General features: G+C 40.6%; 1 protein-coding gene across 5 annotated transcripts in view; it reads right to left on the bottom strand.

Annotated features, from left to right (window-relative positions):
* The window catches only part of USP24 (ubiquitin specific peptidase 24), a 171,855-nt gene extending 155,198 nt beyond the window's left edge, over positions 1-16,657 (bottom strand). For 2 of the 5 annotated variants that reach the window (XM_064282026.1, XM_064282025.1), the window contains exon 1: positions 16,239-16,657. In XM_064282026.1, coding sequence (XP_064138096.1) covers positions 16,239-16,559 — 321 coding nt within the window. In that variant the 5' untranslated portion in view covers positions 16,560-16,657. The remainder of the gene's footprint in view (positions 1-16,238) is intronic. The other 3 variants (XM_064282024.1, XM_064282028.1, XM_064282027.1) reach the window with 2 other exon arrangements.
* Between the last annotated feature and the right edge of the window lie 626 nt (positions 16,658-17,283).

Here is a 17,283-nt window from a genome sequence, read left to right on the forward strand (position 1 = left end):
AATATATCAACGACAGATAGAGTTACTTAGACAAGTGAGTAGAATCCTTCTTGCAAACAGCACATCAGATTGTGTATGGAGGCTACCAACAGCCCTACATTTGTAGGTAACCTGCTACCAGTCACAAGGAACAGCGGTAACAAGGGAAGACTGTGCTGGCCAGGTGTGCTCCTTTGGCAGTTTTAAAAAAAAAAATACTCTAAAGGTAGCTGTTCTCAAAATACTGTCACAGACTTCTGAGTTTTCAAAAGCCTGCAGGTAATCTAAAGGCCAATCAAAACACACACTGCAGTCATATGTAACAACATCCTCAGGTTTCTTGTTGCATTAAAAAAAAATAAACAAACGAACATTAAAAAACAAGGCAGAATGCCTTGAGATACTGGGGCAAGAGTGGGGAGGGCATGCAGGAAAGAAGGGCAGGAAAGCAACTAAAGGAATAAAAGTTCCCCTGAAGCTTAAACTGTGATTCAAATTTGAAAAGTACTGCTGAATCACATCTCCCGAGCCATAGTTTTCATTTAATAACTAGATAACTGAATATGAATTCTAGGTTTTTTTTTTTTAAAAAAAAAAGCACCCAGATTTTCCTCAGTGGCAAAGTTTTAAAATAATTTTGGAGTCTGCAAAATTTTCCTACGAACTATGCAACAATTTAGAGTTTTTATTAATAAAAAAAAAAAAACTCTCATTGTAATGGACACTACAGTTTGATTTGTCTTTAATAAAGTTTATATACTTTAAAAAAATCATTACAGAAAATCTGAAAAGTTCAGAAAAACAGAAAGATAATCACCTATAGTTCCATCACTCAAAGGTAATCATTATTACTCTTTTCATACCCAAAACAAAACAAAACAAAAAAAAACCAAAGCGACCCTACAGGACAGAGTAGAACTGCCCTGTAGAGTTTCCAAGAAGTACCTGGTGGATTCAAACTGCTGACCTCTTGATTAGCAGCTGTAGCACTTAACCACTATGCCACCAGGGTTTCCATCTTTTCATATCAGCTTATTTTTTAAAAATTTAAGGGTATACATTTACATGTGATATTTTCTGAGGGGCCCCGTAGCTTTTAATTTCTCAAAACAGTCAATAAATTAAAAAATTAACGAAATATCTAGTCCAAAACCCCTATTTTATCAATGAGAAAACTCAAAGAGAGGCTCAAAGAGGCAAACTGACTTGCCCAATAATATACAGCTGGCCAGCAACAGACCCTGAACAGACTATATTCCCCCACCCCCTGATTCAATATTGTTTCAAAAGCCATTTTTATTTCATTTAAGATTTTCTTTCCATCCATCCATTTAGGCATCTATCCAGTCAAATATGATTGAGAGCCAGAGGTAGTATGGACCCTGGGATAACAAATGGTCCTGGGCCTCAGGCCTAATAGGAAGAGAGACAGATATATGCAAACATTTCACCTTTCTGAAGTGTTTGCATGTATCTATGCAAATGAGACCATTGCTTTAATTGGTATATGCACAAATGCAGCAGGAGAATGTGGTGGCAGGAGACAAGTATATCTTACAGTGTGGCATTTAAGCAAACCTTGAAGAATGAACTGGAGTTAGCCAGGTAGATGAGGTGTTGCGGGGTACAGGTGGGAGGGAGAGTTGGGAAATATATGGTATTTAAACTGTAAGAGCCACCACTCATCTGTCAGTTTGTTGTACTGTGGTGGCTTGTGTGTTGCTGAGATGCTGGAAGCTATGCCACTGGTATTTCAAATACCAGCAGAGTCACCCATGATGGACAAGTTTCAGCGGCGCTTCCAGACTAAGACTAAGAAGGATTTGAAAATCTACTCCTAAAAAAGCTGGCCAGTAAGAACCTTACGAATAGCAGTGCTTCCAGACTAAGAGTAAGAAGAAGGATTTGGCAACCTACTTCTAAAAATGCTGGCCAGTAAGGACCTTATAAATAGCAGAGCATGATCTGATATAGTGCCAGAAGATGAGCCTCTCAGGTTGGATGGCACTCAAAATACAACTGGGAAAGAGCTGCCTCCTCAAAGGAGTGTCGACCTTAATGACGTGAAGGGAGTCAAGCTTTGGGGACCTTCTTCACTGATGTGGCATGACTCAAAATGATAAAAAACTGCAAGCATCCATGTGGAATGCACAAAGTACAAATCTAGAAAAATAGGAGTTGTCAAAAATGGAATACAATGTTTGAAGGTAGATATCCTAGGTATTAGTGAGCTGAAATGGACTGGTATTGGCCATTTTTAATCAGACTATCATATGGTCTACTAGTAGGGAATAATGAAGAGAGATGCCATCATATTCATCATCGAAATTTCAAGATCTATTTTGAAGTACAACACCGTCAGTAACAGGATAATACCCATATGCCTACAAGGAAGACCAGTTAATATGACTATTATTCAAATTTATATACCAACCACTAAGGCCAAAGATGAAGAAATTGAGATTTTTACCAACTTCTGCAGTATGAAGTTAATCAAACATGCAATCAAGATGCATTGATAATTACAGCTGATGGGAATGTGAAAGTTGGAAATAAAAAAGAAAGAAAAATATGGCCTTGGTGATACAAATGATGCCAGAGATTTTATGATACAATATTGCAAAACCAATGACCTATCACTGGACGTACCTTTTTTCAACAACATAAACGATGACTATGCACGTGGACCTCGCAAGATGGAATACACAGGAAGCAAATCAACTACATCTGCAGAAATAGACAATGCAAAAGCCCAGAACAACGCCGGGGCCAACTGCGTAACAGGCCAACAATTGCTTACATGCAAGTTCAAGCTGAAGCTGAAGAAAATTACAACAACGCCACAAGATAAAGCAAGCCGTTGCAGAATCCAAAGCATCAAAATATTACAGACCATAAGGCCATAAAAGTAGAAATCAATAACAGAAAAGCCAGGGAAAAGAAATCAAATATTTGGAAACTGAACAATACCCTGATCGAAAAAGACTGGGTTTTAGAAGCCATTAAGGAGGGAATAAAAAAATTCACAGAATCCAATGAGAATAAAAACACTTCCTATCAGAACCTTTGGGACACAGCGAAAGCAGTGCTCAGAGGTCAATTTGTATCAATAAACGCACACATACAAAAAGAAGAAAAGGCCAAAACCAAAGAACTGTCCCTACAACTTGAACACACAGAAAGAGAACAACAAAAGAAAACTTCAGGCACCAGAAGAAAACAAATAATAAAAATTAGAGCAGAATTAAATGAATTAGAGAACAGAAGGAAACCCTGGTGGCGTAGTGGTTAAATGCTACGGCTGCTAACCAAAGGGTCGGCAGTTCAAATCTGCCAGATGCTCCTTGGAAACTCAATGGCGCAGTTCCACTCTGTCCTATAGGGTCGCTATGAGTTGGAATCGACTCAACGGCACTGGGTTTGGGTTTTTTTTTTTTTTTTTGGTTTAGAGAACAGAAAAACAACTGAAAGAGTTAACAAGACCAAAAGCTGGTTCTCTGAAAAAATTAACAAAATTGATAAACCATTGGCCAGACTGACAGAAGAAAAACAGAAAAGTAAACAAATAACCTGAATAAGAAATGAGATGGGTGATATTACAACAGACCCAACTGAAATTAAAAGAATCATATCAGATTACTCTGAAAAATTGTACTCTAACAAATTTGAAAACCTAGAAGAAATGGATGAATTCCTAGAAACACGCTACCTACCTAAACTAACACAAACAGAGGTGGAACAACTAAATAGATCCATAATAAGAAAAGAAGAGACTGAAAGGGTAATCAAAAAACTCCCAATAAAAAAAAGCCCTGGCTCCAATGGCTTCACTGCAGAGTTCTACCAGACTTTCAGAGAAGAGTTAACACCACTACTACTAAAAGTATTTCACAGCATAGAAAAGGACAGAATACTCCCAAACTCATTCTTTGAAGCCAGCATATCCCTGATATCAAAACCAGCTAAAGACACCACAAAAAAAGAAAACTACAGACCTATATCCCTCATGAACTTAGACGCAAAAAACCTCAACAAAATTTTGGCCAACAGAATTCAGCAATATATCAAAAAAATAATTCACCATGACAAAGTGGGATTCACAAGAGGTATGCAGGGATGGTTCAACATTAGAAAAACAATTACTGTAATCCACCATTTAAATAAAACAAAAGACAAGAACCATGATTTTATCAAGCATGATTTTATCAATTGACGCAGAAAAAGGGTTTGACAAAGTCCAACACCCATTCCTGATAAACACCCTCAGTAAAACAGAAATAGAAGGAAAATTCCTCAACATAATAAAGGGCATTTATACAAAGCCAACATCATCCTAAATGGAGAGATTCTGAAAGCATTCCTCTTGAGAACAGGAACCAGACAATGGATGCCCCTTATCACCACTCAGTGGATGCCCCTTATCACCACTCTTATTCAACATTGTGCTGGAGGTCCTACCCAGAGCAATTAGGCTAGATAAAGAAATAAAGAGCAACCAGATCGGTAAGGAAGAAGTAAAAGTATCTCTATTTGCAGATGACAGGATCTGATACACAGAAAACCCTAAAGAATCCTCAAGAAAACTAATAGAAGAGCTCAGCAGAGTATCAGGTTACAAGATAAACATACAAAAATCAGTTGGATTCCTCTACATCAACAAAAAGAACATTGAAGAGGAAATCACCAAATCAATACCATTTACAGTAGCCCCCAAGAAGATAAAATACTTAGAATAATCTCACCAGAAACGTAAAAGACCTATACAGAGAAAATTACAAGACAGTACTGCAAGAAACCAAAAGAGACTTACATAAGTGGAAAAACATACCTTGTTCATGGATAGGAAGATTTGACATTGTAAAAATGTCTATTCTACCAAAAGCCATCTATAGATACAATGCAATTCGAATCCAAATTCCAACGACATTTTTTAACGAGATGGAGAAACATATCACCGACTTCATATGAAAGGACAAGAGACCCTGGATAAGTAAAGCATTACCGAAAAAGAAAAACAAAGTGGGAGGCCTCACTCTACCTGATTTTAGAACCTATTATACCACCACAGTAGTCAAAACAGCCTGGTACTGGTACAACAACAGATACATAGACCAATGGAACAGAATTGAGGATACAGACATAATCCATCCATGTATGAGCAGTTGATATTTGACAAAGGCCCAAAGTCAATTAAATGGGAAAAAGACAATCTTTTTAACAAACGGTGCTGGCATAACTGGATATCCATCTGCAAAAAAATGAAACAAGACCCATACCTCACACCATGCACAAAAACTAACTCAAAATGGATCAGAGACCTAAATATAAAATATAAAATGATAAAGATCATGGAAGAAAAAATAGAGACAACGTTAGGAGCCCTAATACATGGCATAAACGGTATGCAAAACATTACTAAAAATGCAGAAGAGAAACCAGATAACTGGGAGCTCCTAAAAATCAAACACCTATGCTCATCCACAGACTTCACCAAAAAAGTAAAAAGATTACCTACAGACCAGGAAAAGTTTTTAGCTATGACATTTCCGATCAGTGCCTGATCTCGAAAATCTACATGATTCTACAAAAACTCAATTACAAAAAGACAAATAGCCCAATTAAAAAATGGGCAAAGGATATGGACAGGCACTTCACTAAAGAAGACATTCAGGAGGCTAATAGATACATGAGGAAATGCTCACGATCATTAGTCATTAGAGAAATGCAAATCAAAACTAAAACGAGATTCCATTTCACTCCAACAAGGCTGGCATTAATCCAAAAAACACATAATAAATGCTGGAGACGTTGTGGAGAGACTAGAACACTTATACACTGTTGATGGGAATGTAAAATGGTACAACTACTTTGGAAATTGATTTGGTACTTTCTTAAAAAACTAGAAATAGAACTACCATACGATCCAGCAATCCCACTTCTTGGAATATATCCTAGAGAAAACAAGGCCACAAGAGCTAAAGTATGTCCTTAAGTATATGACTATATCCCACCTGAATTTAGATACCATCTCAAGGATAGATTTGACACATTAAACACTAATGACAGAAGACCAGGCAAATTGTGGGACGACATCAAGGACATCATGTATGAGGAAAGCAAAAGGTCATTAATAAGACAAGAAAGAAAGATCAAAATGGCTATCAGAAGAGATTATGAAACTTGCTCTTGATTGCACGCAGCAAAAGCAAACAGAAGAAATGATGAAGTAAAACAGCTGAACAGATGATTTCAAAGGGCAGCTTAAGGAAACAAAGTATTATAATGAAATGTTCAAAGACCTGGAGTTAGAAAACCAAAAGGGAAGAATGCGTTTCACAATTCTCAAGCAAAAGAGCTGAAGAAAAAAAATTCAAGGCTTGAGTTGCAATATCGACAAATTCTGTGGGCAAAATACTGAACAACGCAGGAAGCATCAAAAGAGGAGGGAAGAAATATACTAGGTCACTGTACCAAAAAAAATTGGTTGATGTTCAACCATCTTAGGAGGTAACATATGATTAAGAACTGATTGTCCTGAAGGAAAATGTCCAAGCTACACTGAAGGCACTGGTGAAAAACAAGTCTCCAGGAATTGAAGGAATACCAATTGAGATGTTTCAAAAAACGGATGCAACACTGGAAGCATTTACTTATCTATGCCAAGAAATTTGGTAGAGAGCCGCCTAGCCAACTGACTGGAAGAGATCCGTATGTGTGTCCACTCCAAAGAAAGATGGTCCAACAGAATGCAGAAATTATCAGACCGTATCATTAATATCACACAAGTAAAATTTTGCTGAAGATCATTCCCAAGTGGTTGCAGCAGTACATCGACAGGGAACTGCCAGAATTCAAGCCAGCTTCAGAAGAGTACATGGAATGAGGGGTATCACTGCTGATGTCAGATGGATCCTGGCTGAAAGCATGGAATACCAGGAAGATGTTTACCTGTGTTTTATTGACTATGCAAAAGCATTCAACTGTGTAAATCATAACAAATTATGGACAACATTGTGAAGAACGGGAATTCCAGAACACTTAATTGTGCTCATGAGGAACCTGTACTTAGACCAGGAAGAAGGCATTCAAATAGAAGGGGACACTGTGTGGTTTAAAATAAGGAAAAGTGTGCGTCAGGCTGTATCCTTTCACCACACTTCTGCAATCTGTATGCTGAGCAAATAATTTGAGAAAAACCCATAATCCAAACCCGTTGCCATCGAGTTGATTCCGACTCATAGCAACCCTAAAGGACAGAGAACTGCCCCACAGGGTTTCTAAGGGGTGCCTGGTGGATTTGAACTCCCGACCTTTTGGTAGGCAGATGTAGCTTTTAACCACTACGCCACGAGAGTTTCCAACAATCTGAGAAGCTAAGCTATATGAAGAAAAACGTGGCATCAGGATTGGAGGAAGACTCATCAACTACCTGCAACACGCAGATGACACAACCTTGCTTGCTGAAAGCAAAGAGGACTTAAAGTACTTACTGATGAAGATGGAAGACTACAGCCTTCAGTACGGATTACACCTCAAAATAAAGAAAACAAAACTCCTCACAACTGGACCGATAAGCAATATCATGATAACCTGTAACCCGCTGCCATCGAGTTGATTCCGACTCATTGATGAACAGAGAAAATATTGAAGTTTTCAAGGGTTTCATTTTACTTGGATTCACAATCGACGCCCATGGAAGCATCAGTCAAGAAATCAAATGCCGTATCGCATTGAGCCAAATCTGCTGCAAAAGACCTCTTTAAAGTGTTAAAAAGAGAAGATGTCACTTTGAGGACTAAGGTGCACCTGAACCAAGCCATGGTATTTTCAATTGCCTCATATGCATGTGAAAGCTGCACAATGAATAAGGACGACCAAAGAAGAACTGATGAATTATGGTTTTGGCAAAGAATACTGAATAAACCATGGACTGCCACAAGACCAACGAACAAATCTGTCTTGGAAGAAGTACAGCCAGAATGCTCCTTTAGAAGCAGACTTTGCCTCACATACTTTGGACACGTTATCAAGAAGAACCAGTCCTTAGAGAAGGACGTCATGCTTGGTGAAGTAAAGGTCAGTGTAAAAGAGAAAGACCCTCGACGAGAGGGACTGACACAGTGGCTGCAACAATGGGCTCAAACACAGCAATGACTATGAGGATGGCGCAGGACTGTGCAGTGTTTCATCCTGGTGTACACTAAGAGTCAGAATCGACTCGACGGCACCTAACAACAACAAACTGCAAGTGACAGCAAGAAGGTAAGACATAAGGCCAGACAGGAGTCCGGAGATGTTGAAAGGGGAGTTGAAATTTTAGCTATAGGAGATGAGGAGCCAGAAATTATTTTGGAGCAAGGTTATTCACGATTAACATTTGCATTTTATAGAGATCATTCTGGTACCAGTGTGAGTTGCACACAGAAACAATAAGAAAAGGGAGATAAACAAAACCAGAGCTCTAACAGTGGGGACAGGGTTAGAACAAGCAGGATATTCAACAAGAAAAGTAAGGAGTCTAGGACAACTCAGACAACTGACAATGGTGATGCCACTCTCAGTATGGAATACCTTAATATTTTCCATAATCTGAAATATATTTTAAATTGATACCAAATTCTTTCACTGTAGATTTTCAGCCATAAATTTCAGAGAGTAAGTCCATTTCAACCCAAAGCTGACAATACAGAAATGATAAAAGGAAAAAAAAAAAAGCAAAAGAAATGTTGAACTGTTAATGAAAAGCCAGGTTCTAAAAGTGCCCTACACAGAAACTGAAGTCTAAGCAAGAGAAATGCCTGACCAACAAATTTTTCTGAAAAAGATTTTAATTTCAGAAACCATTTGGAAGCCTACTGATAAAGAATGTATCATGTTGTTTATTAAGTCAGTGTTTCAGAAAATGTTTCTAACATAAACACCTTAAATTTAAGTAAGAAGCGTATCAAATAATGTCAATCAAATTTCACAATACCAATAACTGGTTAGATATTACAGGAAAGCAAGCTGCGTGCCTGAACAACCAAGTTTATCTTTAGAAGTGGGAAGACTTTGGTGGGCACTAAAATATTATTTATCTCTAAAAGCAAAATCGAATCTTCAGGTCAGGTGTAGAAAAAGGTTCTATAGACCTCTGCATCACTGGTGAAACATCTGTAATTTCTGGAAGGATTATCAGAACAAAATTCCAACTTAACTGTTCTTTTTTTTTTAAACAAATAAATCAAACCTACATTTACATATTTCATTAACTAGCTTTAGGTAATCATCTCTGAAACAAATAGATTCTACTTTACTCACACAACACACACACACCCTGAAGTAAAAAATGGAAGCCACCAATGGCAGAGCAAGGTTTCTCACTGTTGGAGAGAAAAGTGAATCCATAAACATGTCACAGAAACAAAATGGTTAGACAATATTTTCCCAAGAACTCACCACAGACATTATCAGCAATGTCACCTACCATCAATACGGAAACCCTGGTGGTGTAACGGTTAAGAGCCACGGCTGCTAACCAACCGGTCGGCAATTCTAAACCACTAGGCACCCCTTGGAAACCTCATGGGGCAGTTCTGCTGTGCCCTCTATGAGTTGGAATCCACTTGGCTGCAACGACGGCAACGGGTACTATCAATATGAGCTGAACAAAAAATGTTCATAAATTGTGATTGAAAAATGACAATACTAAACTATAAAAATTCCTGTAAGAATGAGAAATACAAGTTTAAAAAAGAAATTAAGACTCCCTAGAAGGATAGAAGAAAAAAAAAAAAGACTGCATTTACTCTTTTGAAGCTGAAGCACAACTATCTTAGTAGTCCCTCCACAACCCAGCATCCTCAGACTGAAATGTCCCTCATATGTGAATGTTCTAGCTACCTGAAGGTTCTTTATGTGCTCAATCCTCTTGTCCTTTCTTAAAAAAAAAAAAAAAAAAAAAAAACCCCGCTTAAACTTTGCTAAAATGTTCTGACCTTTCTTAAACAGTGCATACTGGAACTTTTTCTTGAACGTAGCACCATCAAAAAAACACAGCTATTCTCTCAAGGGTTATGAAGTATATAAAGCTGTTTCAAATCACCCTTTACAAATTGGCTAGTCTCTTTTGGTTGCATTTGCTTTTAAAGTTTTACTGTCCCTTCCTTTACAATCAAGATGCTGTCACCTCTTCACTATTGCCAAATGTGTTTGCCTCTAACAGCTCATCACCTCTTCTTTGGACTACTACAAAACCCTTCTAATGTGCTAGGAAACCTAACATTAAAACTTATTAGAGCTGTTTTTACAAACAAGTTAAAACACACAAGAGCGAAATGCATGCACTTTAGTGCGTTAATTTTACGGGGTGTTTTGAAATAGTTCGATATGTATTACGTGTTTATTTCCTTACTTCTTTCTGATGTCCTGAATTTGAAAAATTTCCTGGAAAACTCTACTTGAGATATGAAGTATATTCTATCTTTCTAAATACTTCTTATTAAAAATGAAAACTTTTTTACCTTTACATTCAGATTTGAATAAAATAATGTTATATATTTGGGCAGTAAGCACAAAAATATGTAATACATTGAATAGCTGCTGTTTAGGCTGTATTAAGTTTGAAACCCTTTCCGCACGTTGTTAAAACATTACCACAGTTTTCTAATACTGTACTTGGTTTCAAACACTAAACTAACAATATTATTATGCTGTATAAAACTGGTACTACCTACTATGATTTCACTACAACTATACATTCACAGACACACAAAAGGTACTTCATTCAGCAAATGGCCAGGTAATTACAAGGTGGGAATCCAATCGTTAGATGAACTCATAAACCTAGTTCCCAAAGGAGAAACATAGATTATAAAGAAATTCTTATTTCAAAACTAAGGGTATGCTGATTGTAGATTCACCACTTTAATTCCATCTACTTTCAGCTAATTTTTGGAATTATTTTAATTTTTACTCTAAAGTCTTTAAATGAGATTGTTTTGTTTTTTTAGCTTACCAAATCACAGTAAATTACAAACTACGGGCCATTTATTCAAATCACCAATAAAAAAAAAAATAGTTAACTAATATTCATGTATTTGCTATTCACACTCAAATGTAGTACTAGGATTGTTGTCTTTTAGGGGGGAAAACCCCACGAATTTTAATATAAACTTTAACAAAAACATTGGTGGGTTTACAATTTTAATTCATTACTAGCACTTACTGTCAAAAAAAAAAATAGGGTAAGTTAAGTAACTACAAATCAATGTGATTTTGATGTGATTTAGATATACTATAGTAAGAACAACTCTGTGGCTCTTAAAAAAAAAAAAAAAAAAGCAATGAAATCTTGCAGATACTTCTAACAAAAAACCCTCCAGAAGCAATGCCCATATTAAAACAGAAACAAAACAAGGAGTTCACAGTATTTGTTAGATCACAGTATTAAATGTCACTTAGGAATATTTAATATCACAGAACTAAACCAAAAAATCCACTGCCGCGGAGTCGATTTCAACTCACAGCAATCCTATAGGACAGGGTTTCCAAGGCTATAATCTTTATGAAAGCAGACTGCCACATCCTCCTCCTGTGCAGTGGCTGGTGGGTTCGAACCGCTGACCTTTCAGCTAGCAGTCAAGCACTTAACCACTGCACCACTGGGGCTCCTATCACAGAATTAGACAGCTAAAAAAGTATTTCCTCAGTTAATGTGAAACCTACTCGCAAAAAGTAGGTTATTTTGTAGAGACAAAACAAAAAGACAGATGATGAATCAGATGCATTCCACAATTGTTAGATTTTATAAGATGCCCCTCATGGTACCTGGTTCTGATTTCTACTGAACCCCTGGACGGGATCACAATTTAAGCTTAAAGGACCAACTCGTCTGGGTCTCTGTGCACGACAGACCAGGGAAGCACTTAGTAGTGACTGGAGGGGTTTACATTAGCCACATAAGGGAACAGTGAAGAACTCTGACAGTGGGGGTGTTAAACGTCAGGATAGGATATTCAGAGCAGCTGTGAGATCTCATTCTCTTTAATAATAGTACAGACTCTTACCTTCCATGGAATGCTTCTGAAGTAATGCTGCTCAAATCAAAACTGGAGAGCTTCTCAAAGTCCCTTGGAGGGTCCAAGAATTACATGTCTGCTTCCAGCACTACTAGTAACCAAATACAACTTTTCTGCACAGCAATTACCTGTATCTCACCAGAGGATATTAAAAAGGTGGCTTTCTCTGCAGTTCTATGTGTTTTGCTAGATATCTGGGTCTTTTTCATCAGCATTATCCTTGTTTCTACTGAACCAGAAACCAACTGCTTTTACTTTCTAAATTTTAATTTTTAAACCAAATCCTAATTATAGCAGGGCCCCTAATTATAAACTGATTTACCTAACTACCTACATGACCTTAGGAAGTCACTTCTTGTAAAATGAGAGGCCTGGACTAAAACCCTCTAGAATGTAACATCCATGTTCTGTTCACCATTGTACTCCCAGCTCCACAGACAGAGAAGGCGGTGAGTGTTTACTGAATAAGAAGATCGTTCTCGTTCCAAAACGACAAACATAAAATAAACTTAAACATCTTTCCTTTTTTAACCAATTAGATTTTAATCTGTGTATTCCCAAACGTTTTTAGAGGACATTTAAACAGAAATTTCCTATGCAGCAAATAGAAATTTATAGAATTTAAAATAAAGTAGTAATTTTTAGGAAAAAAAAAGGGTTAAGTTATACAATAGTTGAAAACCTTCACCCAGTTTTTTTTATACTTTTCATTTCTTCATCCCCTTTAACCAATTACTGTGCCCTACTCCTTTTTTTTTACTCCTTTATTCCTTTGAAAGGAAGGCAGCTGGTAGGGAGAAAGAGCTCCAAACTTACAGTTTTAGCTTCATCTCTTCCATTAACTGACTCTGAGAACAAGCCACTTCCTTTGGAGCCTGAAAAGCTGCATTTGTAAAACAAGGGAGCTGAACACATTATTAAAGTCTAAAGTCTTCTGCTTTACAAATCTATGATTCACCTTTCATTCTACCCATTATCCTATTCCTAAAGCCTTGATTCAGTGCTCGCAACAACAGTTACACTTGTGCAGTAGCCTCAAAATTTGTCTCTTCCCCTTTATTTTTCCTTCTTATTCATACTGCTACCAAATGAATATGATCTTAAAACCATGAGTAGAGCAGACTGCAAACCACACTGGTTTAAAATCAGGGAGACCTGGGTTCAAAGTTAGACTCTGCCACTAACTAATCATATCTCTAAAATGGTGATGCTATTACCTATCTCAATGAAGGCTATTTATTTTATTTAAAATGTGTAAGGCATCTAATACAGTGCCTGACCCATGGCAAATGCCCAACAATAATTAGGACCTACCTCTATTTCCCAAGATCAAAAGCCTCAGTTTCCCACCATCCACAGCAAGGATGACCAACCAGCTCCATGAATGGCAAGCAAGAAAACTTTTAAAGCCACAGAGGCAAAAACTGGGTTAAAGTTTTTTTTTTATGTAATGAATTACTTAATATGGCCCTTTTAGCCAAGCATGGCCCTGTATTCACACAATGACTGGATGGGACTATGTAAATAAGGTGTTTATGGTCCACCAAGGGAATTGGACACCTGCTAAGAATACAAATAAGGTTCATGAAACCCCTGTGGGGGTGGGACTATGCAAATAAACTCCATAACTCTGAGTATGGTCTGTTAGTTCTGTGTTGCCACTGCTAACAAATTATCGAACCCAGCAGAGTGGAGAGGACAGTGGGAGGGACTGTTGGTGTCCGAATTGGTAAAAAGATTGGAGAGAGGAGGTATGGCACCTCACAGGAATCAGCCTTGGGCAGATGCTGCTGATGGTGATTCTTTCTCCTCCTTGTGAACTTAGACTAAGAGGTCAGATGCTGCCCATCAGGCTCCTGTGTGTTAGGGAAGTGTCTACCTGCCCTTCTGCCAATATGCTTCATGGGTAAGGCAGACTTAGTCACCATGTCCTCCTGAACTGTCAAAAGCAAATGGTGCAGCCTCCCCTAAGCCAAATCTACAAGTCAAGATGAAATGAATGAAGACGTGACACATCTCTTCAAAAAGCTATCCATTCTCTGGATTTCACCAAAAAGGAAACTCCTCAGCCTACCATTCATGTCAAAAGATGCTTCTTCCAATTCTTTGTATAGTTCTTAAATGTACAGGCAATAAGCTAACATTAATGTTAGCCCCCCAAACCAGACCAAACATTATAATTTATTTTTTCAATCATAAAAAATTAAATGGTGTGATAAAAGGGAAAAAAGGATGAAATTTCTCACATGATGAAGGTACACTGAGCTTTGTAGGGTCATACAGGCTCCTTCAGAAAAAACAATGGCTTTCTTAATTTCAAAACTGGGTCAAAAGAAGGAGCAAGGCGAGGAATGATGGGGACTAGAAAAGAGAAGCTCATTTCTTAAAGCAACTCAAATACATATACATACGTGGTTGTTGTTGAGTCAATTCCAACTCACAGTGGCCCCATGTGTGTCAGAATAGAATTGTGCTCCACAAGGTTTTCAGTGGCTGATTTTTTGGAAGTAGATCACCAGGCCTTTCTTCCAAGGAGCTGCTGGGCGGATTTGAACTTTCAACCTTTCAGTTAGCAGCCAAGCACAGTAACCATTTGTGCCATCCAGAGTGCAGTTACTTATGTTGAAATTAAGAAAAAAAACAACCCCAAACTAGGAATAATAATCTTTATTTCCCTATACTAGTTAATGGTACAGGTGAGTTACTGGGTAACAGTAATTTATCATGTATGTGAAAGTCTTCACAAGACCAACAAAATCTTGTGAAGGAAGGTAATTTTTTTTTCAAGTGACACCTTTCTAAAGCTACTTTTGCCAAAGAACTGCTGCAAAAGTAAATAATTTTAAAAATTCTTTCAGAAAGGTTAGCTTCGTTAAGAATTATCAAATTCACATGTCTATTTATAAATACAAACCCACTAAAAGATGGCAACAGGGAATCTGAGATACGTGCTTCTCTGTGATCAGGCCAAATTGTTCTAATGGCCCTATGCAATTATCAGACCAAAATTCATCCCATGAGCTGCCATTTTTAAGTAATTATTTAAAAGCACTACTGCTTCTAGTTGATCTTTATTTTTGTACTACAAGGTTGTTTTCTTTCCCATGTTCTCTGCTCACTTCCCAAACTAAACAAGTCTACCTTTCTCCACCTAGATTTGAGATCTGATCAAAGCCATTAAGCCTAGACTACCCTTTTTTCAACAGGCTTCTCCTCCATTTTCTTTTATCTCCGATTCTGTTCTCTATCCCTCTATATATCACCCCCAGTACCACTATAATCCCTTTCCCAGCTTGTTTTCTCTCATTCCTAACCTTGTCTATGACCAGCACTACCTTGCCTGGGCTTAGTTGCAGCTTCATCCTCCAATTCCAATTCCCATTACTGCCCAGTCTCTCCTTTGCTCCAGTCTCCTGAGCCTATTCTCTCCCAGTCCAATCCCCACTGCTTTAACACCTGACCTTGTTAAAGCCTGGTCCCCCAAAACCAGACCTTATTGCAGTTGAGTCCCTTGCCCCACCTTGTATCAATTCCTGTCACTCCTGGCCCCTGCCAAGACCTCTTCATTTCAGACCCGGCCCAATCTACCCTCTTTCTGATCCTTGGCTAACACCAAGCCCCGTTCCTAACCCCAGCAATCCTTCTCTACCCCCAGCAAAGGGAACCACTCTGCCTGGCCCATCCCACTTTTTCTGACTCTGAACCTGGTGCTTCCTCCAACCCTTCAGTGAAACCCAGTGCCACAAAATCTCCGACCTCAGCATCGTCTAGTCTCCTACACCCTGATACATGCGTTCCCCACCCCCCCAACGACGCACTCCAGGCTTATGTGTTTGTCTTCCCACATCTCCACATCCCCGACCCTGGCCTCAGCCAGCTTCCCTAGCGTGCTAAGCCCGCAGCTTAGAAGACCCTCCCCACCCAATAGCGCGGCCCTGCTCCCCACCGGTAACTCCCACTCGGACCTCTCCCCCGGAGCGGGGAGGGGGTGTTTCTCTCCCCACATGACCCCAATCCAGTGACCCGCCCCCCGACCCTGACTGGGGCCTGGTGCTCTTCTCTCTCTCTGCACCTCTGACCCCACTACGCCCCCTGCCCACTGCTCCTCTCCCTACTCCAAGCCCAGTGGGGTGTGTCCCCTAGCCACGGAACTCCCCCCAGCGGCCTCTCCCGTGAGGGTCACCGGTTGCCCCTCCTCACCTCGGCGTCCACCACCTCGTGGTAGGCAGGCGGGGGGTCGAAGCCGCCCCCGCCTCCGGTGCTCCCGCCGCGGGAGGAGCCGCTGCCGCCGTCACCTCCGCCGTCGCCCCGCGGGCCCCCACCAGGCCCCGGACTGGGGCCACCGCCGCTGTCCATAGGCTCGTAGCCGCCGTAGTCCAGGCCGGGCCGCTCGTTGGTGAGCAGCGCCACGGCCTCATTGATGTCGTTTTTGGCCAGACGCAGGGCCTTGCGGATGGTGGCGGGGTCCGAAAAGCCCATGCACAGCAGCGTGGTCATGTGCTGCTCCTCCTCCGATTCCATGGTTCGGGTCTCCAGGCCGCGCCGGTGGTAAGCGGCGAAGCTGTGGGTCCCCGGCCTCGCGAGCCGCGCGGCGCTACCTCCGCGCCGCCCCCGCACCCGGGCGGGCCCCTGCGCTCCTGCCCTGCTTGCTCCGCACCCGCGGGGCCAGGTTGGGTGCGGGCGTGGGCGCCGCGAGCCGAGCTAAGGCGGTGGGGCTCAGGCGCGACAGCGGCCCGGCCCAGCCCTGTGCGCCGCCATGTTGGCCTCCTCCCGCCCGCCTCCTTCTCCTCCCGCCTCCTTCTCCTCCCCCGGCCCGGGGGGCCGCACCTCCGCTCCCGGAAGCTGCAAGAGCTGCAACAAGGCTCGACGTTTACAGGCGATTTTTTTTTTTTTTTTTAAATAAAAGAGGGAAGGGCGAGACCGCCTTGCGGAGCGTCTCTAGGTTGAAAGGGCTGCGGTGAGGCCCGGGCACAGGCGAGGGAGGAACCTCTGTCGTCGCCACCGCCCGCCCATTTCTCAAGCAACAGGTTCCCGCAGGAGCGGGAGGGGCCGGAGCGAAACGCAGCTCGCAGTGCCGGGTGTCGCCCAGGCCACTCGGAGCCTCCCCGAAATACTCCCAGCCGTCCCGATCGTTCCCAGCTCAGACGGTGGTTTCCTCCCCTGCCACCCCCGAACCTCTTCAGAGTCCCAACTGGATTCTCCCTCCCGGACTTGCTCAGCCCAGTGCGACCCGAAATGCACCCCA

This window comes from Loxodonta africana, chromosome 3, assembly GCF_030014295.1.
Source record: "Loxodonta africana isolate mLoxAfr1 chromosome 3, mLoxAfr1.hap2, whole genome shotgun sequence".
NCBI classification, from domain to species: Eukaryota; Metazoa; Chordata; class Mammalia; order Proboscidea; family Elephantidae; genus Loxodonta; species Loxodonta africana.